The 25,987-nt window shown below is 42.5% G+C and overlaps 1 protein-coding gene across 1 annotated transcript in view; it reads right to left on the reverse strand.

The window, feature by feature from the left end:
- LOC310873202 (phosphatidylinositol 4-kinase beta-like) overlaps positions 1-16,748 on the reverse strand; it is a 31,130-nt gene extending 14,382 nt beyond the window's left edge. Inside the window, exons 1-4 of the mRNA XM_083785528.1 lie at positions 16,595-16,748; positions 5,049-5,572; positions 4,152-4,855; positions 2,657-3,160 (exon numbers count right to left, since the gene is read on the reverse strand). Of these exons, the coding sequence (XP_083641654.1) occupies positions 2,657-3,160; positions 4,152-4,855; positions 5,049-5,565 (1,725 nt within the window). The 5' untranslated portion in view covers positions 5,566-5,572; positions 16,595-16,748. The remainder of the gene's footprint in view (positions 1-2,656; positions 3,161-4,151; positions 4,856-5,048; positions 5,573-16,594) is intronic.
- Positions 16,749-25,987: the final 9,239 nt, after the last annotated feature.

The following is a 25,987-nucleotide window of genomic DNA, read 5'->3' on the forward strand; positions in this document are numbered from 1 at the left end:
ATTCTTCTGGAGTAACCTACCTAACTTCCACCGTGATTGGCCGAGCTTTGCATAACGTTTGTAGTAGATAATTGGCTGTTGTTGGTTACGTAACCAATCTATGTTTTACAATCGTTTATAAAGACATAAATTCCTTTGCAGGGGCAGAAGACCACACTATTCAAGCGTTATAGAAAATTTCAAATTACTTTTCAAGAGAGTCAAGGAAAATTGGACAGAGGTTGACAATATTAGTGGGAGGGGCCTGACTTTGCACTTTTTAAAAATTGTGACTTTTCTAGTCTAATCATCACTATAGTGTTACTACAGTAACATAGGTCTCCCCAGCTCTATAATAAACAGAACATACAGTACATTTATCAGCTTCATTTTTACAGTATCCCTATTCCAATTTTGTCTGCTCATTTGTTTATGTCATCTCTTCAAATGTCAGTTCTCATTCCCGATTGGATAACATTGGTATCCCGACTTGAAAATGCATTTTCTGCCGTTTCTGTTTTGAGTGTACAGGGTTTGATGAGGTCAGATCAACATATGGAATGTCAGAACAGGTCAGCTCCATATATGGAGATCTAATGGTGGCAGCAGAGGCAGTGTCTTGAGTGTACAGGGTTTGATGTCGAGGGCCCAGGTAGGGCCGGGCCTTAATTTTCGGGCCTGTTGAGAACTCTAGTTTTCGCCGGCTGCCTGGTGTGGCTGCACTAATAACTTTGGGGCAGGCCCGTCTAGAGTTAGAATGGACTACCAGTAAGGCACGTGTCCCGCGGACCGGTGCCGGTCCGTGGGACACGTGCCACTGGTACCCGAGAGGGGAATTCCAAGTTTTCACGTCGTATAAAAATCCATTTGAAAACACTGAGAAAAGAGAGATGACAAACACCAGACACGGCCGTTGCGCAATGCGCGTAGAGCACGACGCTCAATCACCCATTGGAATGCAAATGCTTGCCTTTCAGGCCTCCTTTGTATCCTACTCATCTCTTTGAAAATGCTTCGATTGTGCGGCGGGGGGCGGACGGACGACGGGGACAACGACACACCAAACGGCGGTGAAAAGTTGACTCGTCTGTTCACTGACTGATTTATAAACGGCTTCGAGTCAGTGTTACTTCCATGTTGCGTAGCACTGTCCAATCCTTGGTATCTTTACCGTTCATGTATGCTCTGCGGGCAGCAGCAGCTGTAGGCTATTTTGTCACGATCGCGCTAATGAAACCAAACGCTACACGGTGACGGTACAGGATTATTATTTCATGTCAAAACGAAAAGATGATGTTATCCAGGTAAAGTATTACCTATAGGCCTAATGCCTAATGTGTCACTCTGCACGTTTAACTTGGTTTTCCACATGTCCAAAGCAATTTATGAAAAAGACATAAGCCTAACCCTTTTTTTATAAATCATACTATCATTGTTTTTTTTTTTTTTTTTTTTTTTTTTTTTTGCGGCTTACGCCTTTTATTGATTTCTTTTTGAAGGGACAGACAGTACATACTATCATTGTTGATAATGATATAACACCATCAATGATAACAATAATAGGCCTATAGCAGCAGGTCGCCTATTTAAGGGCCAGTCAACTGTCTTCCATGAGAACGTTAGGTTTTGGTACGATGACGCGCGACTGATGACATCAGGGATCTCCATGTATGGGCATTCCCAAAAATGGGCTTAATATTGATCTCCATCCCTGATGATTTGACGTCACGAGGCATGACCATATATGGAGGTGTGGGGTGACGGACGGACTGACGGGACATGCACGTTTTCATAGAAAATGTGGTTTCAACTGGGTTCCAGTTTAGACATTGGTCACTGGTACATGATCCACGATCTGCTTCCTGTTCTGTGTTCTGTTCTCAACAACCAACATCGTAACTTCCTGGTAACCATAACTTCCTGAAAGAACACATTTACTTCCTGTTCATAACACTAAATGCACAAATGCAATGCACATGCACACAGAGGCACACATGGACACACACTACACACAGAGGCACGCACACACACACTCATGCAAATAAAAACATATCTCTGGATTGTCCACTGATAAGTTTCCATATTGTTCACAATGTCACATATTGGAGACTTTGACCTATGACCCAGATCCTGTTGCACACTGTGCCCTATATCTTGCGCCACCCCTTTCCCCTTATCCCTAAACGTATTTGCCATTTTTTACTATTTTAAAACATTTTAAAATAGTACAAATAGCCGATCTACAAGCTGCCAAAAGCAACACTGTTCCATCTACACAAAGGGCACCACCTTACCCCTTCCTTATGCCTAAACGTTTTAGGCAACAAACAAACAAACAAATCTGTTATCTCTTATCATACATCATACATCTCATTCTGGCCAATCACAATTTGCGTCCTCACTTTTTCCATCTATTCTACACTTTTCTGCCCTCACTTTGCTCAGCCATTCAAATCATCGCTATGGGGGTGATCAGCCAATCACAAGCCAATGTTTGTGTTTACACAAACCTGGAAAGCTGGGCCTAGGAGGGGCTAGCGCCGCTCAAAAAAACGTAATCTACAGAATATGGATGCTGGGGTTCAGTCCGTTTCTTTTTCCACTCAGCACCACTGCCTTATTTGGGGATTAGATGTGCGTGTTGTTCTTCTTCAAAGTGATTCAATTATATTCATACCTCCTCGTGACCGTGGTTCTCCACCATGGGGTGACTCCCCGACCTCAGCAGTCCGCCGCCCAGACCGGAGCCTCCACCTGCGGCCGCGTCCGACTTGGACCTCTGGTGGGTTCTCCTCCTGGTGGGAGAGGAAAAGCCCTCCTCTTCCTGCTGCGGCAGCGAGGTAGAGGAGGAGGAGGAGGGAGGCGCCGGCGCCTCCACTTGGCTGCTGTTGTGTCTCCTGTGTCGGTGGTGGTGGTGGGAGCGCGGCGGAGTCATGGACGAAGGCGAACGGGCCGCGGCGGGACCCTCGCATCCGGAACCGGACGCGGTTCTGGCGTCTGTGGGAGCAGCGGGGCCGGCGGCGGCGGCGTTCTTGGGCTTGAACTCGTTGGACAGGATGAGTTTGCGGAGCTTGGTTCCTCTGGAGTGTCTCTGCGTGGAGATGTGCATGTCTGAGGAGTACGCCCCGAGCAGCCAGGCGGTCTGCAGGGAGAACGCGATGCTCCCTCTACACCGATGGATCTGAAGAGGAGGCGGAAAAAGCAATAGCTAATTAAATAATGTTTACGATCACATGATGGCTTCCATTTGTAGATAGTATGTATAGCATAACATAGCAGAGCGGGATTAAAGCAAAAACGTATAACTGAAAATCTTTGTTACGCTAAGTCCTAATTTGCGTTTAGTGAAACAGCATGAAAGGAGACCCCCACACACTCCAATTCCTAAACAAGTAATGATGTTATTGTTCTAAGCAGAGGAAATCTTGAAAAAACAAGAGGGTGGCCGCACACGCCAATAGCCAGAGTGGCAATATTTTATTAGGACAGCAGGTAAGACAAAAATTAATCCAACGTTTCGGCGGTTAAGACCACTTTTTTGAGGTTTGGGTTGTGTAGTTACCTTGCCATGATGTAACTCCAAATGTGGACAAGAAATACAAAATAACTGCTGCAGTGATTAGAAATTGATAATTCAAAATATGCTCCTCATCGACTTACATTGTACGCTAAAACAGCTCTCAAAGTCACTCTTTTAGTACGTAAAGAGTAAAGAGAGAAAAACACGCTGGCCTCTAGAGAATCAAAATGACCGAAATCAGCCGTGGTGACTGAGAACTGTAACTGTAACCCTCGAGAGAACCGGAAAACAATTCCCCGTTCATTTACCTCATAGACTTTTCAAAAAGTATTTATTTAAAGACGTTTACGCCGCGGACAAAGCCAACTCTTGTCGTGACAAATCATGACAATATGAGAAGAACAAATAATAAGAAAGAATTAAAAAACTGCACTTTGTTTGTAATTATTTGTTTGGTCCAAAATATTGTGTTTGTTGTCATGATTTGTCACGACTCGAGTTGGCTTCGTACGACGCTTGAAAAGGTCTTTAAATAAATACTTTTTGAAATGTCTATGGGGAAAATGCATTGGGAATTATTTCCTGGGCCTGGCGTCGTCATGAAAGGGGGGCGGGACTGCGACGCTCTATGAGGTATTGAGTAGAGTCTCACCAGGTAAGGTCTGATGGCGTCTCCGACCTCAGCGTCCATGTGAACGTACATGCTGAGCAGCTGAGGCAGGTGAAAGTCCACCTGCTCGTCGGTGAAGCTGAAGAGCCGGTTGCCGATGTAGGCCTGCACCCCCGGCTCCTTGGACTTGTACAGGTAGGAGATGGCCATGGAGACGTCGAACAGCTTGGACTCAAACAGCCGGAGGAGCCACGACTGCTTGGCCGAGGACGAGGCGTCCGACGACGAAGGCGTGGGGCTGGGGTTGGCCGGAGGTTTTACTTCTCCTCCTCGGTCCTCCTCTCCGTCCTCTTGCTCCTCTTCCTCTTTGATGGAGCCGGTGTCCGACATCTCTGGGAACGCGGAGACGTTGCGTTGCTGCTGTGGACTGGAACTCTCTGTGAAATCAACGCTCTGATGCTGCTGCTGTTCTTCTTGCTGTTCTTGTTGTTGTTTTTTCTCTTCTTGTTGCTGTTCTTCCTCTTGTTGTTGTTCTTCCTCTTCTTGTTGTTGTTGTTCTTCCTCTTGTTGTTGTTGTTCTTCCTCTTGTTGTTGTTGTTGTTGTTCTTCTTCTTCTTGTGGTGGTTCTTGTTGTTGTTGTTCTTGTTGTGGTTCTTGTTGTGCTTCTACTGCCTCTCCGTTCTGCAGTTTGACCTTGAGAAGTACTTCCTGGCAGGCCTGCAGCGCCACTTCCGGGTCAATCACAGCTAGGAGCAGAATAAGTGTTTAGCATGACATAGATCTTTCATAAACTAAATTGATTTGCGTTATTTAGGTTATTTAACAATGAACGAATTAAGCGATAATTGACATCCCCTAATCCCTATCAATCATTCGTTTCATTACGTGCCCATGCCCTTGCATCCCCACCGACTGCACCGTCCAATCACGTCGTCTCACCTTGGTCAATCACCAAGTCCGTCTCCGTGGCGACCTCCTGGGAGGAGAACGCAGGACCTTCTTCCTCCTCCTCCGCTCCTCCTCCTCCTCCTCCTCCCAGAGCGGCGGAGGAGGTTTCACTGCTGCTGCTGCTCCCCACGCTGCCACTGCTCCCGATGCTCCCCGTGGGGGAGGAGCTGCGCGGGCTGGCGGAGGGAGAGGAGGCGCAGGTCGACCCCCGCCGCACCTCCCCGTCCTCCCCCTCGGAGGACTGAGGGAGCGGCAGGGGGAGAGGGAGGGGCGGGCGGTGGTGGTGGTGGTTGTGATGGTGGTGGTTGTGATGGTGGTGGTTGTGATGGTGGTGGCTGTGGTGGCGGTACGAGGAGGAAGAGGAGGAGGAAGAGGAGGCGCTGGAAGGCGAGGACGGACAGGAGAAGGTGGACGGGGGGGAGGAGGACACGGGAGGAGGAGGAGGGGGCGGGGGAGGAGGAGGAGGAGGGACAGAGGGGAGGTGGAGGGAGAGAGATACCTCCGCCATGATGGACCTGGAGGGAGCGAGAGAGAGAGAGAGAGAGAGAGATAGAATCTGTTATCATCGTGTTGCACTCAGGCAGAAACCTGTATACTTTGTCATACTGACAGTATCACACAAATATAGCAAAGTCTACAAGCTCACGACAGTAGATCTGCCATTTCTTTTTAAACGTTTCATGACAATAACTATGTGTAGGACACAATATATTTTTGTGTTCATGTTATATGAATGACATGTATGGTAACCATTCTAAAATATGATTATGAACTTCCCTGCGCGCGCCAGTGTGTCGCTATTTAAGTGGTCTCTCGGTCAGTGCTCACACACCCACACAACCATACATACACGCAGGTGTGCACACCCACCCACCCACCCACCCACACACCCACACACACACACACACACACACACAGCCTAAATCTGTTGCATAATCCTGCAGCTGTGCTCTCAACACTCTCAACACACACAAACACACACACACACACACACACCATGTACAGTGTGTACTTTATTTGTGCGTGCTTGCATGTTTACGTTTAGATATCATCCCATCCCACTACCAGAATCAGAGAGGCAACGTCACTGCGTGCGTCAGCTCATCACAGGCTGACCAGCACTCCACTCCATCTGCCTCCAAATGTCACAGACTTCTCCGTCTATGATCTATAGACTTATTATCCCGCCCTCAATGTCTTCACATATTGTACAATTCATATATTTGATCGCACAGACACGAGTTCAAAACAGATTATGGCAATAACACCTTTTAGTTAAGCCTAATTTGTAGCTTTACTGTTTACTCAGATGTTCAGAATTACTAGGGTCGTCACAAATCACGATCATGAAAATATTAGTTGATGATAAATTAGGTTTTTGTGGGGGGGTTTTTCATCTAAATTACATTTATGTTTACAATTAAGCACAGTGCACAAGGATCCTTTTTAGCGGTGCCAGCCCACGGGAGAGAACTTGAAGAGGGAATCTTGAAACAACAAGAAAGTGGCCACAAACGCCAATAGTCAGATTGCCAATACTTTATTAGGACAGTAGGTTAAGCCTTCATCAGGGAATGGGAATTTAAGCCCAGACCACCCTAACCAACTCGCAAATCCTTGCAACATGCAACTACTCGCAACCATTATGCCGAATGGCAATTGCAAGGAGTTGCATTGCTGTGGCCTTGCCTTAAAAAAAAAAGTGTTGCAAGGAGTTGCGACTAGTTGCATTGGTGGTGCGGTCTGGCCTTTAGGCTTTGTGAACACTAATTGCACAGGACAGTTATGACAAATAACTAAATATACAAATAAATGACTGATGTGGTTGTTTATTATGTTTTATCAGGTTCCCACTGAGCAAAACAGCTCAGTGGAATCTCCTGAGAACAATAAAAGGTTAAATTACACAGTATTAGTAGTAGTAGCAGTAGTAGTACTAGTAGTAGTAAAGTAGTAGCAGTATAGCCTGGACTTTAGCTGATCTGTCTGTCTGTCTGGTGATGTACTTTAACACAGTGATAAGTGTTGTCAATCAATGTGGGACTTCACTCCATTGATAACCACAAAGTCAGACACACACTAAGATTACTGTTGTGATAGGTGTTTCTGCTTTAATGTACCGGTATGCATATTTTTTACGAGTACAAGTACTTAATTTTTAGTACTCGCTGATACAGAGTACCGATACGAGTACTTTATTTTTGTTTTATTAACCTATACGCTGCATTATGTAACTTGCACCTCACCTTATATCATCCGAAAATAGTTTTTTTACCAAGGGCCCCCATAAGAGAACAGTCGTGTTAGTTCGTGTTTATTTTCAAAATTTCACTGATTACTGACTTATTAACCCCTTCTTAACGGGAAACAGAGGTGTTTATAGCATTATGTTATACTTTAGCTATTGAAAAATAGCAGATCTACAAGCTCATAGCGCCATTTTTGAAAATCGTGAAAATGTGTGTGTGTGTGGGGGTCACTGGAACAACATATTTTCAGATGGGGGTCGGTGGCCTAATACAGATAATGTTTGGGGTCCTTGACATGAAATATTGAGCACCACTGATTAGGGCTGCACAATATATCGTTATCGTATCGGTATCGAGGTATGAACATGCACAATATCAGTATCGCAAAAAGGCAACGGTATCGCGATATAGATATATTGTCGACATATCGATATATCGTCCACTTCCAAAGCCAGCCCTCTGTTTTAGCCTGTGCCCCTCGGAAAATAATCCATCACTCCGTTTGTCCCTCTGTCCTGTTGTAGCCTGGATCCAGCCCTGAATCGTTAGCCACGCCCATTACGAAAATATGTTGCTGCACGATATATCGTATCGTATCGATATCGAGATATCTGCCATATATATCGTGATATATATTATATCGTATCGTATCGATATCTAGATATCTGCCATATATATCGTGATATGAATTTTTGTCCATATCGTGCAGCCCTACCACTGATACAGAAACATGAGGTATTTCAGAAAACTGTCAGAATTTTAGAAGACATTTTTTTTATTTCGAAAAGTCAGATCTAAATGGGTTAAAGGAACTTAAAGCTAAGAGACCACATCAAACATGGACGAAAGCTGTAAAAACGGAAACTCCGGAGTGGATTTGGACGAACAAGGACCAAAAGGGAGGGGGGTGACCTTCACCCATTCACACACCAGCTGCGTAATGATGCTTTCAGCCAACTCTCCCCCACCGCTGCCGGGGAATCCCACAGTGACCACACTGTCAAATCCACAGTGTTGTCAAATCCACAGTTCCACTCTTAACAGAGAACAAATGGAACCAAATGGACCCTTTGGTTTAATTTGTGCTCACTCAACTGTTACATTAACACTGACCATGTGACACTGTGCAGTGAGACTCATTTTGTTTGAAGGGGAAGTTTCTCATTTAGAGTTTGTCTATTTTTACGCTGCAGTTCCAAGTGGGAGTCCTAAAAAAACACTGTGAATTTTGTGAATAAATAAATCCCAATAGATGCTCCAGTTCGGACGTCCGAAGGAAGGGGAGGTGATAGAACTACAAATTGACGTCATTCAGAATTTCTGATGGGCGAACGATAGATAGATAGATACTTTATTATTTCCTTTCGGAAATTTGTTTTGTGCACAGCAGTCATCAGGATATACATAAAACATAAGGAAACAAACAGATCACACAGTACATAGACAATAAAGACAATAAAGAAACAACGATGACGTTGGAGGGAAGCAGCATGTATTGGCTTGCCCTTAAGTGTACAGTACGGTATGTTATACAAATTAGCAAGCAACAAATGAGTCTCTCTCTCTCTCTCTTCACAGTATATATTTAGAACTATACATTATTTCCCCCATATAAATTGTGACATGACACATTTATTTGAGGGTGGGGTGTCTATTGAAAGAGAGAAGGTAGGAAAGCCGAGAGAGACAGTGTAGGAGAGAGACAGTAGGACAGCTGAGAGGGAGACATTGCAGGAGAGACACAGGACAGCTGAGAGGGAGACATTACAGGAGAGACACAGGACAGCTGAGAGGGAGACATTGCAGGAGAGACAGTAGGACAGCTGAGAGGGAGACATTGTAGGAGAGAGACAGTAGGACAGCTGAGAGGGAGACATTGTAGGAGAGAGACAGTAGGACAGCTGAGAGGGAGACATTGTAGGAGAGACAGCAGGACAGCTGAGAGGGAGACATTGTAGGAGAGAGACAGTAGGACAGCTGAGAGGGAGACATTGCAGGAGAGACAGTAGGACAGCTGAGAGGGAGACATTGCAGGAGAGACAGTAGGACAGCTGAGAGGGAGACATTGCAGGAGACACATGACAGCTGAGAGGGAGACATTGCAGGAGAGACACAGGACAGCTGAGAGGGAGACATTGCAGGAGACAGTAGGACAGCTGAGAGGGAGACATTGTAGGAGAGACAGTAGGACAGCTGAGGGGGAGACATTGTAGGAGAGAGACAGTAGGACAGCTGATAGGGAGACATTGTAGGTGAGAGACAGTAGGACAGCTGAGAGAGAGACATTGTAGGAGAGACAGTAGGACAGCTGAGAGGGAGACATTGTAGGAGAGAGACAGTAGGACAGCTGAGAGGGAGACATTGTAGGAGAGAGACAGTAGGACAGCTGAGAGGGAGACATTGTAGGAGAGAGACAGTAGGACAGCTGAGAGGGAGACATTGCAGGAGAGACAGTAGGACAGCTGAGAGGGAGACATTGTAGGAGAGAGACAGTAGGACAGCTGAGAGGGAGACATTGTAGGAGAGACAGTAGGACAGCTGAGAGGGAGACATTGTAGGAGAGAGACAGTAGGACAGCTGAGAGAGAGACATTGTAGGAGAGACAGTGGGACAGCTGAGAGGGAGACATTGTAGGAGAGAGACAGTAGGACAGCTGAGAGAGACATTGAAGGAGAGAGACAGTAGGACAGCTGAGAGGGAGACATTGCAGGAGAGAGACAGGACAGCTGAGAGGGAGACATTGCAGGAGAGAGACAGTAGGACAGCTGAGAGGGAGACATTGCAGGAGAGAGACAGTAGGACAGCTGAGAGGGAGACATTGCATGAGAGAGAGACAGTAGGACAGCTGAGAGGGAGAGATTGCAGGAGACAGTAGGACAGCTGAGAGGGAGACATTGTAGGAGAGAGACAGTAGGACAGCTGAGAGGGAGACATTGTAGGAGAGACAGTAGGACAGCTGAGAGAGAGACATTGTAGGAGAGACACAGTAGGACAGCTGAGAGAGAGACATTGCAGGAGAGACAGTAGGACAGCTGAGAGAGAGACATTGCAGGAGAGACAGTAGGACAGCTGAGAGAGAGACATTGTAGGAGAGAGACAGTAGGACAGCTGAGAGGGAGACATTGCAGGAGAGACAGACATTGTAGGAGCGAGACAATAGGACAGCTGAGAGAGAGACATTGCAGGAGAGAGACAGTAGGACAGCTGAGAGGAAGACATTGCAGGAGAGACAGTAGGACAGCTGAGAGGGAGACATTGCAGGAGACAGTAGGACAGCTGAGAGGGAGACATTGTAGGAGAGAGACAGTAGGACAGCTGAGAGGAAGACATTGCAGGAGAGACAGTAGGACAGCTGAGAGGGAGACATTGCAGGAGACAGTAGGACAGCTGAGAGGGAGACATTGTAGGAGAGAGACGGTAGGACAGCTGAGAGGGAGACATTGTAGGAGAGAGACAGTAGGACAGCTGAGAGGGAGACATTGTAGGAGAGAGACAGTAGGACAGCTGAGAGGGAGACATTGTAGGAGAGAGACAGTAGGACAGCTAAGAGGGAGACATTGTAGGAGAGAGACAATAGGACAGCTGATAGGGAGACATTGTAGGAGAGAGACAGTAGGACAGCTGAGAGAGAGACATTGCAGGAGAGACAGTAGGACAGCTGAGAGGGAGACATTGCAGGAGAGAGACAGTAGGACAGCTGAGAGGGAGACATTGTAGGAGAGAGACAGTAGGACAGGGGAAGCAATCAAACATAGCTCTGCCACTCGAGGGGAGCTTCGATTAGCGATAAGCCAACTTTATAGTTTTATCATTAATTAGAGCGCTAATTAATAATGGTTAAAGTGCAGCTACAAGTTATAGTAAAGCGAAATAATAATATACAGATACCGATAAACTGAAGGTCACAGTTAACTATGGAATCGTGCATTTCCCATCAGTGTGTTGGTTGGTCGGGCATGTCACGTGACATCATCAGGACATCACGTGACATCATCAGGGATGGAGCACATGACATCACGTAACATCGCAGTCTGCTGTCACCCAGGCGGATATGTTGATCTTACCCCCCCATGCCAAAGCACCAGCGCTCGACAGACAGACAGACCGACCAGAGGACGGAGTGTGAGCAGTGACATCATCATATCTGTTACCGTGGCAACATGACACCGAATGACAATGAATGTGAAACTTTCCATGATGGAATCCATGTTGTTTGTTCATAACATGGTTCAGTTTGATTGACAGAGGGGATTAAAAAACACATGTGAAATATTACACATGTGAAATATATTTCAAAGATATATTTCAAAATACGAATTGGTCAGAGTCAGAGAATATATTTGAACCATATTGAGAGGGCTTGGGGAAATAAATTAAAATATAGCTGCTTGGTCCATCAGACTTAATGTGGTCGATTATAGACGAATCACAAAACAAACATGCCTCTCAATTATTCCTTTTATCAAAACAAGTAATCAATAGAACAATCGCCAAGAAGATCAATGGTTGCATGATTCAATCAATGGTACCCTATGGATTCAGCAGTGATTCCCAACCTGTGTGTGCCGTGGCACACAGTGTGTGCCGTTTGAAATGGCCAGGTGTGCCGTTTGATTTGAACAAAAGTAGCCTCGGTAGCCAGGCTTTTATTTTCATTGAAAACAAGTACCCCCCTACCCTCCCCAGACAGCAATATATACTGGCCTCATGCCATGTGGTCTGTTGTTGAATCATTGTTGTTGTTGCCCATCCCCACCACTCCGACTACCCTCGGCCATAGAAATGCTAATGTATGGCGTTGTTTACATGAGGATATCACCTACTCGCCTGGCACATACTGTATAAAAAAAACCCACCGCTTGCCTCTGTGTGTTCCTTGCGTCGCGTCACCAGGCATCATTAGGGCCTATAATGCAGGCCAAGGTTTGATATTAGACTCAAGACAGTCTGCAATCCATTCAGTACACACTGCGTTACACAACACACACAGGCCTGCTCCACAGGGCAGGCGCACCAGGGCCAGGCTGTTCTGACCCATAAACTGTTTGCGCCAGCATGGCACGTCTCTGTGTGATGGCGTCTCTGTGTGATGGCACCGCCGCTGTGGCCTTTATGGTGTGTTTTGGTAACAAACACTGAGTAAGATTTGAACTCTTGGCGTGAAGCGACACTGCTGAACCACTCAACCACCATACACCCCCGTCTGTCTGTCTGCATACCGAATAGCTGCACAAGGGGTGTTTTCCTGAAGAAGAAGTGTGTGTGTGTGTAGCGCTGACAGTCGCCCACGCCTAAAGATCCAGAAACCCCACATCTGGAAACCATCTCTCCCTTTCTCGCACACGCACACGCGCACACACACACACACACACACAGAGCAGGGTCTGCAGCGTGACTCCATGACTTCACACACAGCTGTGTGTGATTACATTCACACACACATTACATGTGACTGTCTGTGCTGCGTTAGACCCATCTGCCTGCCCTGTATTAGACCAGTCTTTCTGACCATTCTAGTATCTGTCCCGTGATAGGTCGGTCTGTCTTCGTGTCTGTGGGCATTTGCATGTTTTGCATATATCACACATGAACATATACACTGTATTACTAAACTGTATCTTCTATCTATTTGTTAACGCACCTGAGGGCTGATTTCACAAATGTCTTTTTGAAAACCATATTCTGCTATTAGTACTATATCAAACTTTTTCATGTCAAGGACCACCAGAATTATATCTATTTGGCCACACGGACCCCAGTCTGAAAACAGTCTGTTAGTGCAACCTTATAATTCACAAACCTAAACTCCCCCCCCCCCCCTACCACCACCAGAAGCACTTTAAAACATTTATTTATCCAAAGATTTGCACACTAAAAAAAGCATGATTTTTCTAAAATAGCAATGTTCAACCTTGTACATCTGCTATTTTTGAATAGACAAAATTGGTTAAAGACGTGGTTAAAACCTAAAAGCAGATGCTTTCCCGGTTTTAATGTGTCAAGGCTTCACAGAGTCACATTTAAAAGGCATGATTTATACTCAGTAGTACGGGGGTGTTGCTTGCCCAAAAGAATAGATCTACACCCTTGCACTACACGGTATAAATGAAGCTTTACAAACCAAAACGGTCCTGAATATGAGACAATGAATCTGCTCAAAGTCAACAGCTGTTGACCAAAGAAGTTCACACAGAGTTCATCTGAAAAGATCTATAAATTTATGTTGTGCGTTTGGGGTGGAAACCAAAACCAGAGTAGGAATTGAAAAAAAAAAAAACTTTCTTCAGATGGATCTAATACATTTATTATTTAGTCACAAGCCCTTCTTAATACTTTTTATTGGTTAAAGAATAAACACATATTTTACCCACTTTGACTTTCAAAATCTTTCAAAACGAGCAAAACTTTTGCGTGACACTTGGAGATAGTTTCTCTAGAATTCAACAATGTAGCTCATGTGTTATATAAATGTACTTAAAACAGATAGATAACGTGCACATACACACACAATACAGGCAGTATCTATCTACCTCACTCACACCGATAGTAACACACACACACACACACACACACACACACACACACACACACACATCTACTGCATATTGGAATGTGCTACCAAAGCCCAACACAGTCACACCCCATAAAAGTTACTTTTAAGCTGACCTATTAAACATCATGTTGGTTTTTAGATCAAATGGTTCCCCGCACCCCTTCCATGAGCTCCACTAGACTCTATTGAGAGTAGCATCCTCCATATGTCATATCTCTGGCCTCCCACCTTCCTTTGTTAACTTATTATCAATTGTTTTTGTATATTTTTGATATTTTTTTTGTCTCTGGCAGGCGGAGGAAGAAATGCCACCAATTTCACATTGGCCATTGTAGCGCCACCAGCAGGCCAATATTTTGATATCACTCCTACAGACTGAATTCCGAACATCAGATCTCTGATCGTCTGCCTAGGAGCGAGACTAAAAGATTGAAGATGTAGCGTGTGCGTGTGTGTGTTATGAGAGAGACTAATACTATACTTGTGAAGACAAAATATATATATATATATATATATATATATATATATATATATATATATATATATATAAAATAATAATTATTATTATATATTTTTTATTTATTCAATTAAAAAGGAGTTATATTGGCATGAGAAAACATACGTTTACTTCGCCGAAGTCGTGAGGAAGACCATTTTTATTAACATGAAAATGTTAGATTCAGGCTTAATTTATGCTTAGCTGTGGGAAGCTGTCGCACAACCTAACAGCCGATAAACAGGTCCCCCATGTGTCTCACTGTGACGCATTGTGAACTTGTAGATCGGCTATTTTGGGTGTGCATGACACTGGCTTTAAACTCAGACATACGGTTACAAAGGGCAAAAAGTGGAAAAACAAATCCTCACATGTAAATGTAAACGTGTGTGTGTGTGTGTGTGTGTGTGTGTGTACATTAGCACTCCTCACAGTTCTCTCTTTTTAATTAGCTGGTTTGTGTGAATGACAGTCACACCCGTGACACACACACATGCAGTATCTACCTCACTCACACTGATAGTATCACTCTCTCTGTCTCTCTCACACACACACACACACACACACACACAGTAAAGTGAGTACGATAGGTGATAGGCGAGTTTCCATCGGAAAGACAAGGCTGTTTGTTCTACTGTTGCTGAGAAACCCCTGTCTGTCTGTCTGTCTGTCTGTCTGTCTGTCTGTCTGATTTTCCTCTTCCCTATACTGTCTGACTGTCATTGAATACATTGTATAGGCCTACGCACTCAGTGAGACCTAGGCTACAGTATACAATGAAACAGACAGACAGACGCTGTCGTCTTGCGTAACACCATTGACATAAAAAGACACGTTGTTCAACTTGTTACAGGTTCTTCAACACACACACACACACACACACACACACACAGCGTAGTATAGTGAGCTGTGACGAGTTTACGTGTTCAACGTGCCAACATGTCAAGTCTGACGTCATTGTTTCACTTGCATCATAGGACCCCATTAAGAATGCTGTTCAAAGTCCTTTTATAAAGAGAAATGCTAAATATTTAATAGCACAACATTCAGTTACATATATATATATAAAGAAAGTCAAACTAATGAATCATATCTGCAAAATATAATCTTCAAACATGAGCAGTGGTGGACAGTAATGAAATACAGCAACATTTGTTTGAGCATCTGTTCTTGAGTATTTATATTTTTTGTATACTTGACTTTCACATTACACTTCAAATACAAACATTGTAGGTGACTCCACTACATCTCTAAGGAAGGAAAAAGGTGCATTATTAATTAACCACTTAAGCCACCTTTGAGGTACTCCATTACTTTAACTGAAGTACTCCAATACTTGTCCGGGTCCCTTGCAAATTTTTCAGAAACTTGTTGTAGTCGAGTAATATTTGTTCCATATCTATATTGAGGAGTAAAATTTGTCCAACACTTCACATGAGAGTGGGGTTGTTTTAATCATCAAGGATCAAGCGATTGATTTGATGATGATGATGATGATGATGATCTTACTTTACCACACAAACATTCCTCACAGGTCACTATCGGTCAAGTTCTTCAGCAACACAACACACATCTACCACCATCATCATCATCATCCTAAAGCCTAACCATGGGTTGGTGAGTTAGTTTTCAATCCATCAAGGTTTCAATCTCATCTCAATACTTTAATCTATCTGAAGCTCGGGAGTCATTCAGAATTCAGATAGATCATAAGAATTGAGATAGAAACCTCCTCAATCAAAACAAACCCACGTCAGCACGCAAAACAAACCTTGTATATACTCCTCCGTTGGACGGCGTCGCTTGCCGAACACATCTAATGTTATTAAAAACTACTAGACAGCTAGATAAGATTAAGATTCTAGTTTGAAACAGGAAAGAACCCGCTGGATGTGTGTTCTTTTCGGCAAGCGACACCACCGTAGGATGTCGGACGCTGTTCAGACGGCAGTAGAAATAATAATAATATTTAATAATAATAATAATAATAATAATAATAATAATAATAATAATCCTGTTAAATAAAACGATCGTGTTTATGTTGTAAAGATGTTGTAATATGTAAACATCAAAAGCAAGGAAATAAACGCCATACATTCAAAACTAAAACTGCCAAGCAAGCATCACGTCACGTAACACACAAACACCGCTCCTCATATACTGTTACAATGTTACAATTGTTCATCATCATTCATGACCGTGTACACACACACACACACACACACACAGTCACACATACCTTGATTTGGACGTCGATGTTCAGGGTTTCACTTAGTCCATTTGTGGGTTCATAAGTCCAAGTAAATCGGGACCAACAGACGGAGGTCTCTGGTCCAGGTCTGTAGGCCAGCAGTCAATCCAGGGCCCTGGTCCGGTGGTCCGGTGGATCTGGATCTTGGATCTAGTTACTGGTTCTGCTAGAAAAATGCAGCAACACACCCGGGGAGGACTCCGCCCCTCTGAAAGGGAGGGGACGTGACGCAAAAAAAACAAAAAAACACCATCTGTGATTTCACCACGACGGGGCGCTAATGCACAAAGATTTGATTTGTTTTATAAGAGGGCAGGCACACTGATAGTATAGATAAGAGGGATAAAAAGTACAATACAAGAAGTAAAAGTATTGGAAATTGGAAATACCGAAGAAATGTTCTTATAGTTACTTTAAACCACTGGGATCATGGGAAGGATTATCTTATCTTTTCTTATAGTTGGAGTTATGCCATGAAATGATTCATCATCTTAACATCCCACAGCCACAGTCTGTCTGTATGATTGAATAGACCATTGGTTCCCAAATTATTTCATGTCAAGGACCCCCAAATTGACAAAAATTAGCTTGCAGACCCCCCATTTGAAAATATACACCAGGGACCCCCCCATAAGAGAAGTTTGTACGGCTCTAGCAGTGATTCTCCACCATTTTAATTTCAAGGACCCCTCAATTTGACATGCATTAGTCTACGGACACCCATTTGATGGCATTTCTATCTCTGGGACCCCCAATTCATACTGTAAAATCAATGTTAATTTAACTCTGAGAGTGTACAAATGGAACCAAATGGACCCATTAGGGTCCATTCGGTTCCATTTGTACACTGTCAGAGTTACAGACCCATACAGGTCCGGTACACTCTCAGAGTTACAGACCCATGCAGGTCCATTTGGATACAAACTATCATTTATCTTGGGACCCCCTGGAACTCCCTCAAGGACCCCTGGGACTGGGAGTCCCCGGACCCCACTTTTGGAATCAGCTGTTGACAGACCATCCTTGGCAGGAGGCTCCGGATTTCCGGAAGAATGGAGGCGAGGTCTTCCCTGACAACCACAGACATCATTATCATCATCATAACTCTCACTGAAATTCTAAATTTAAAATACAACCAGTCATTGAAAACGTCTGCCTCTATACAAGTGCAGTCTCACTATATATTATTACTATAAATTATATTATTCCTGCAATTACTAATTATATATATTGGCTACTATTACAAATTATAGTGGCTACTATTAATAATTATATTATTACCTGCATTAATAAGCTGCTAATTCAATCATTGCAATACTATGCCACAATAACTAAATCTATATTACACTAATACAGTATAACTAATTGTGTTTACTTACTAACTTACTACTAGACTGTCTAATATTACGACTTCTAGGCTACTATCCCTATAATCGTATAATCATACATCGACATTCCCTAATCTACAGCTATATAATTAATATAACTATTAACTATTCTCTGATGTCAGTCCAACAGTGATAAAACAGTGATAAAACCGAGGTAGTCCTCATTGGTTCCAAATCCACACTCTCTACACCAACTCCACTGGCTTCCCATCAAATACCGCATTGACTACTATAAGATCCTTCTCCATACTTCAAGGCCATTCATAACCTCGCCCAACCCTTATCTGTCTGACCTTGTTCACATCGACATTCCCACCTGACATTCGTGGCAGAGCGGCCGCTCTGCCCCTCACCTCTGGAACTCCCTCCCCCTGATATAAGAAACATCATGAACTCAATCACCTCATTTCAAACCCACCTGTTTTGAGTGCCCTGAAAGGCGCCTTATGAATAAAATGTATTATTATTATTATTATTATATATGTAGCCTTGCCGAGCCATGAGGCCCATAGGGCAGGAGCCTATCTCCTGTTTCTGTAGCCTGAGGTAGCTTGATGTACAAGTACAACCCCTGGACATGACGCTAGTATGTCGCAGGGACAATCCAACCCTTGATGCTGAGTGTCAAGCAGGGAGTAACTGGGTCCCATTTTTACAGTCCTTGGTATGACCCGGCCGGGGATTGAACCCCGATCTCCCAGTCTCAGGACGGACACTCTAACCACAAGGCCACAGAGCTGTTTATATATGGAGACGCCATATATAGTGTGTCAGAAGGCGTGACGGACTGACGACCATATACGGAAGAGAAGAGAAGAGAAGAGAAGAGAAGAGAAGAGAAGAGAAGAGAAGAGAAGAGAAGAGAAGAGAAGAGAAGAGACCAGACCAGACCAGACCAGGGAGGGAATAAAGTTGATTTGAAACACCATTTATTACAGTCAGTCAGAATAGGAAAATAGATTGACATCAGTGCTTATCATCCCGTCATCACTTGTACTCTCTCATCTCCAGAAGGAAGCGTGTTAAATGTAACGATGTCATTAAACAGGACTTTGTTCCTAGACAGAGGGACGTTTAGAGTCACACAGAGCCGACATGACAAACGGGTAAAAAAGGTGCATTTCACAGAATATTTGTCTTTAACATCAACATTTTGACCTCTTCAGTGGTCACTATAGCATCCCAAAGATCACCAGCCAATATGTCTACAGGGTGGCCAATGGTAGACCAACTCTAAGAGAGCATGAGTCTGGTAGAGTAAACGATCAGGGTAAGCCAAAACTGTAGAAACAGTGAACAAGTATACTTTATCAAGTATATACTTGACAAAGACCGCAAGGTCGAAACGTCGTATTTTTTGCCTGCCTGTCGCTAAATAAAGTTTGAAGCATCATTTTTTCATCTTTTCATGGTAGAGTAAACTACTCATAAGCATTTGTCTAGAGATCCCCATCTGAAGAGTTTGTGCCACATTTCAAATTTTTGTTGAATTTGTTGAATTGACAAAATGTAAGAAGATTTAAATAAGGGCATATTCAACCCATGAGTGCCGTGACCCATAAAAATGGTCCGCGACCCAAACTTGGGTCCTGACCTACTGTTTGAGAAACAGTGCTCTAGATAATATCTGGTAGAGTAGACCAACATGATGATGTCATGTCATAAAGGCTGGTGAGTGGTGTTCATTTAAAATTCAGGTTTACACCATTTAAAAATTCTTTCTTCAATAAAATAAAATAAAAACGCAATTGTATTATTAATAACAATAAAGTGCAAAACAAAAGCCAGCAGATTATAGGCTTAATGACTAGGGGGGGGATAAAACTGCAAACAAAAAGCACATGAAATAATTTCCTGTCGAAAATGTGTTTTTTTTTCAATGACAATTATTTTTTTCTATTATTAAACCAAAAGTTTAAAACATTGAAAACATGAAAGCCATACATAAGATACCCCACAGAACCAAATATATCTTAGATAAAAGATAATAATAATAATAATACAAATAAAACTGCACTTCAGATACCTTTACAGTGGTAGGGCACAGCAACAATAAGCACATTTATGATGAATGAATTACTTTTACAGATGATTTAAAACAAACAAACAAAACAATGAGGAAAGTGATGGCATTTAGAACCCTGTACTCCTGACTAACAGTCTCATTACACATTAGAGAACCAAAAACACCTTGAAGTATTATATTAATTTATTTTATTTAAAAGTAGTTTGAAATCAAAATGTATTTAACTTAATATTGAATGTATTTATAGTTACTTAACTTTCCCATAATATGCTGAGTCTTTGTTGCATAGTGTATAACAGTTGTGGCAGGCTCACAGACCTAGATCGACTCCTGGACTAAACACGTCCAGTCATTATGTCTGGTGATGTGGTGTTTCTGCCCTTATAAGAAGCAAAACAGGTTCAAAAGAGTAGTGCACCCGCAAAATGACCTATTTTCTATCAATTACACACCCCATGAAGCCATCTATTTTTTGTCACATTCCTAAGCCAATAATTTGATGTCCGGCAGAGTCTGCGGTTGTGTCTCCTACCGGAGACTCTGCCGGTCATCAAGTTATTGGCTTAGAATGCGACAAAAACTAAAGAATCTCCATGAATTCAAGGATTCATAGTCTACTGGAAATTCCATGAACCCAGAAATGGTGATTAATGCAAACTTTTCGGATAGAAATGATATAGGCCTAATGGATGAAATTCAGCGTGGTTGCTTAAGGGAGTGTAATAATTAGAAAATAAGTCATTTTTTTTATCTCATAGTTAGGTGTGTAGATTTAAGGTAAGGTAGGTATGTGGATTTGAATTAAGGACATTTGGTCATTAATCAGGATTGGAGTCTTCCTGCATGTACAGTATATGCCATGAAATGTTAAATCATCTTAACAGTCCACAGAACTCTGTATGATTCAATAGACCAGGGTCAACATGCATGCACGCACACGCACACTCATGCACACATACAGTACAAACTGACACTAGCATGTTGTTTCAACACCTCTGTCTTTCATGTCACTACTTACTACGACGATTGAGGTACTGAGCTGGACTCATCCAGGGCTGTTTAGAATAAGCAAACGTAAACTTGTTTTTCTTTTTCCTGTGACACTGAGAGGTTTTCTTCTATCAAAATGTTACCTTTTTCCATTTAGCTTTATATGCAATACATCACAATTGGCATAAAAAACATTCGGATTTACACATACTTTCTGTTGAATCCTCGGCTGGAACTCAGACAAACACGCTAGTTTCTAACACATCGCTGTCTCCATAGCAACTGATCACCTGTCAAAGCTAGAATCAAACTGATCCGTTAGTGTAAATTCACTTCCAATCCAACCCGTTCAGCGTCATCTACTTTCGTGCAGAAATCCATAAATTATATCTAGATTTACTAAGCCGGTTCTTTTAACTTTCTTTTTTTTATATAAATCTATGACACTTTGAAGACATATCAGTCCCTATGTACAGTATGTAATGATAACTGTAAACTGTTTCAATATCTTTTGATAAAAAATTACGAAATAATACTAAAAAGGATGTTATTTACAGTCTGAGTGAATGAGATTTAACTTTAGGAACTAGAACAAGAACTCTCCAGGACCAACGTTGAACCGTTGAATCAGTCAACCTGTGCGTCCTGCAAACAATTTGTTAAATCACTAAGATTTATTTGGGGATATCTTGTTTTAACATTAAAGCAAAAAGATTTGACCTCATGTCAATGTCACCACCTCTCGCTGTAATTGTTTTTTATTTTATTTTAATCCCCAGCAACCCCACATATTGGGTTTGATGACAAAGTTTACAACACAGTGGCAACACAGAAGTATGTCTGTTATGACGCAGTACAAAATGTTTTCTTTTTTAGTTTTACATTACCAAATGTTTTGAGACACCAGTATTCTTCAATCTACCATCCTTGTCTGGTTGAATTTAAATCACGGAGGAAATCTTCATCATTCATTGGTTGATTGAACTGAAAGTATATGAATCCAAACAACCAAGCATCCACAAACAGATCGACAAACAAAGGTGACAAACCTCATTTGATTAGTCATACCCAGAGAGGACGAGACCAATAATCAAATGGGCACATATGGGTGAATTTATAGGCCCCGGCCTAACCCATCCTAACTGTAACCTCATTAAACCATGTCTAAAGTTAACTCCAGCAAAACCATGCCAAAACATACGTAACCATACTAACAGACCATGACCTCGACTCCGACCAATCAAAGGACGCTTTATGAAAGAAATTATCTCATATGCACCTGTTTCTTATAAGGTCAGAGGTCAAAGCGCTGCTACCCGAATCCCGATTCATTTTCTTTGATTACTTGACCCGTTTGTTAGTTTGAGCAACATGGCTCCACAGTGAACGATCTCTCTCTCTCTCTCTCTCTCTCTCTCTCTCCCTCTCTCTCTCTCTCCCTCTCTATCTCTGTCTCACTCTGGCACTCCATCACACACATTCACATCACTCACAACACTAAGTCGTCAACAACACTGCATGAGGTCACCATTACACTGGTCATTGCCTGGTTTCCAGTGAACGCCAAACAGGGCTGGCTATCATAACTGCTAGCTGCTGCTTTCCACAACCAAGCCCCAGCTTAACCGGGGGTCTCTGCAAGACCTGGACTCAATTACATAAACCATTTTGGTGCTTGTTTTCTATAGACTCTGCGGTTCCCACTTCCCAGGTATGACGGGTGAGGAAACTACCTGAATTAACCCTGCAGTGGGAACTCTGGTGTTCCTCTTTATTCACCTACGTTTCCCATTTCAACAGCTGGCTCTTACACTCCGAACATTCACATTAACTTCCAACAAGAACCATATTTCACTTTGACACATATTTACATGTGGTTTAGAACACACGGTACTCTATGCTATCCTGGGTATCTGTAGTGATGTCTCAGGTTGTCATTTCAAAAACCTAGCTTCCAACGTCACTGTATTTCACCATTATTGTTTATAGTGTTTTCTGTGAAGATACACACTTTGTAACGACAGACTGTCTTGTCACAGTTCTGCGCCTGGAAGGCCTTTAACATAAGTTAGGCATAATACTGTAGAGTCAGATGCCTGCATATCCTATTGTAATAACATCTGTTCATCTAATTCCATCACATAAAAATGTTTTATCAACACCAACATCATCAGTCAGCTCTTAGAGAAAGTGCAATCATTAAAGCACCATATTATGTCACTCAGAAATACTAGGGTAGTATTTTTGATGCAAATGACATAAATATTATCACATACAAGTTATTTTAACTTTTAACAGTGCAAACATAATTTCCTTTCAGTATAATTCAAATACTGCTTGATGGTTTGGGGAGTTGTTATTTTTGCTTTTCACAAAATGAAGGAAACATTAGGTAATTGGCATTTATATGTCATAAAATAAAATAACAGAAGATATATAATAAAACAGGCTAGACATACGCTCCCCATCTTTCTTAAAATAATATATAATAAAAACTTAAACTCAATCCACTGAGCATTATTCTGAGACCCGGCTAGCATAACATACATTAGTTTAATTCTTTCAATCCAATGATGCTAATAAGCCGTTTGTTGGTTAATTAGAATTTGAACAACCAAACGAACATCAGTTGAAGTCCCTTTAACAAAATGTCCCATAATTGTCACACACACACACACACACACACACACACACACACACACACACACACACACACACACACACACACACACACACACACAGCATTCAGTATAACTTCTCCTTGATATGTTGGTGGAAACGAATCTCAAACTCCAGCAAAACCACAACAATAGGGATATTTATCCACCATTCTACACCAGGAAGCAGTATCGACCGTTCTACACTATAGACTCCCATCATGGAATCACGATGACCATGGCGGGGGGTCTCATTAAGTGCATCACACAATATCACCCTCATAACACATCGCTGTGTCACTTTACTGAAGCCGACGGTGTCCCATCAGGGAGCTGATGAAGTGTTAGTGCAAACACCATATGGCCACATACAGTACAAGAGCATGGGCTAAGCTAGCAAACAGGAAACGTTCACGCGTGCGCTTCATGCGCGCCTGAAGCACCATTCACTTCCATTCTATGCGAGCAACGTAGCTTCCCTTGGTGGTGTCCAACCATAGAGTAATAAAAGGATAGAGACTGAACCGGAGCGATAGCCCCGCCCATGCACACCTAAGAAAGCAAATGTACCTGCAGTGGCCTTTAAATTACACTACGTAATGTCTACAACATCCACTCTTTTCTGGCAGAGATGATCAGGACAAAAGACTGTTTTGTGATGATTTGTTTTCCATGTTTAACATAGGCCCAGTTTAATAATAATTAAATTAATGTAATTTAATCAAAATCCCATTAGTATCGTATTGTTGAATTGAAGGTTTAACCACTTTCAACTTGGCATGCCTACTTTCACTATAGAAGTGTCATTAACTATCAGTTTGTGCTTGGAATCAAATTTCTTTGTGCTGAGCTGAAGCATTTGTGTACAATGTAGGACAATGGAACACCTCAGTCCTGACGCTCACATTGGCCTGTGTTCCTTTTTTGTTTTAGTTTGTGTTCATAGCAGCAAGCTAGTCCCGTCTCATAACTCACAACAAAGGGGTTCACCTTTTGAATGACATCATCCGCCTACAGCCAACTGCATCCTATAATGCCACTTTGTCACGCCTTCTGTTGCTACAGCTGTCAATCAGCCTAAATCAAATGTGGAAGGGTTGAACGTCAATGTTGGTTGGTTACTATTGTTCTGAACATTTTAGTTTAGTTACAACCGTGCATTAAGTTAAACTTAATCAAAACAGGAGCGGACACACATTCGATGACTGCTCCCAAGTGCTAAAGTCACAAGTTGCCACCTGTCAATCAATCAATCACTTTGAAAGAACTTTGGATGCAAGAGTTTGAATGAATGGGTTATAAACAATTAAAAATTGGGGTCTAAAATACATAATACTCAGTCATAAAACTAAATACTGTGATTTGGGGCCTGTCTTTGTATTTTGTATATAAGTGAGCAATGACCAGCCGAAGGTTTGAGGACCAGTTGTGTGTTAGTGTGAGAGCTCACACTGCACTGATATTTAACTTCACCATCTGCTCACCATACTCGTTAAAAAAAATCAACCCCCACACTCATATGTGGAACTGAAAAATGTTCTATAGTTTGCTTTTGTCCTCACATTTGGCTCTTTTTTTTTAAATGGACCAGGATGGTTCTTTGCGGAACCATTTTTGGAACCATGTGTGCATAACAGTTTTGTGCTCCAAATTGAATGTTCTGCATTCTGGGGCGGGGGGGGGGGGGGGGGGAGAGTAACACATAGAACTATTATCTATCAACTGACCACCAACGACAACAGAAAGACACAAACAAACCAAAGCTATAGAGAACACACATTCTTTAAAGAGAGCAGGTCAGGACTCAGTGTCACCTGCAGGTCAAAGCTACGTAGGAGATGATTGCTTCACATCGTGGGGTGAACTTGTAGAACGGCTATTTTTGAATAGCCAAAGTATGAAATAGCTGGTAAGTGTTGCTAAGTGGTTAATGTTTACTACCATCATTCTCTACCTAGAATTCTAGGGGCTCCATTTTCGTCGCCCCTTATCCCTAAACCTTATCCCTAAATCCCCTTATCCCTAAACTTCTTTGCCTTTCTTTTTTACTATTTTGCAAAACAAAATTGCCAGTCTACAAGCAGCTCACAATATGTCAATGTAGATTGGCTAGTTGAACTATTCAAAAATGTTTTTCAAAATAGTAAAAAAAAGGCAAAGAAGTTTAGGGATAAGGGGTTTAGCGGTGACGAAAATGGAGCCTTAAATGTCTACGTACTTTATACTTTGTCGTAATAAATTGTGAAAACATGCGATCAACAAGCTCAGTCACAACATATCGTGATAAGCCTATTTGAAAAACAAATAATTACTTTATTAA

The sequence above is a fragment of the Protomyctophum parallelum genome (assembly GCF_964188405.1).
Source record: "Protomyctophum parallelum genome assembly, chromosome: 1".
NCBI lineage: Eukaryota > Metazoa > Chordata > Actinopteri > Myctophiformes > Myctophidae > Protomyctophum > Protomyctophum parallelum.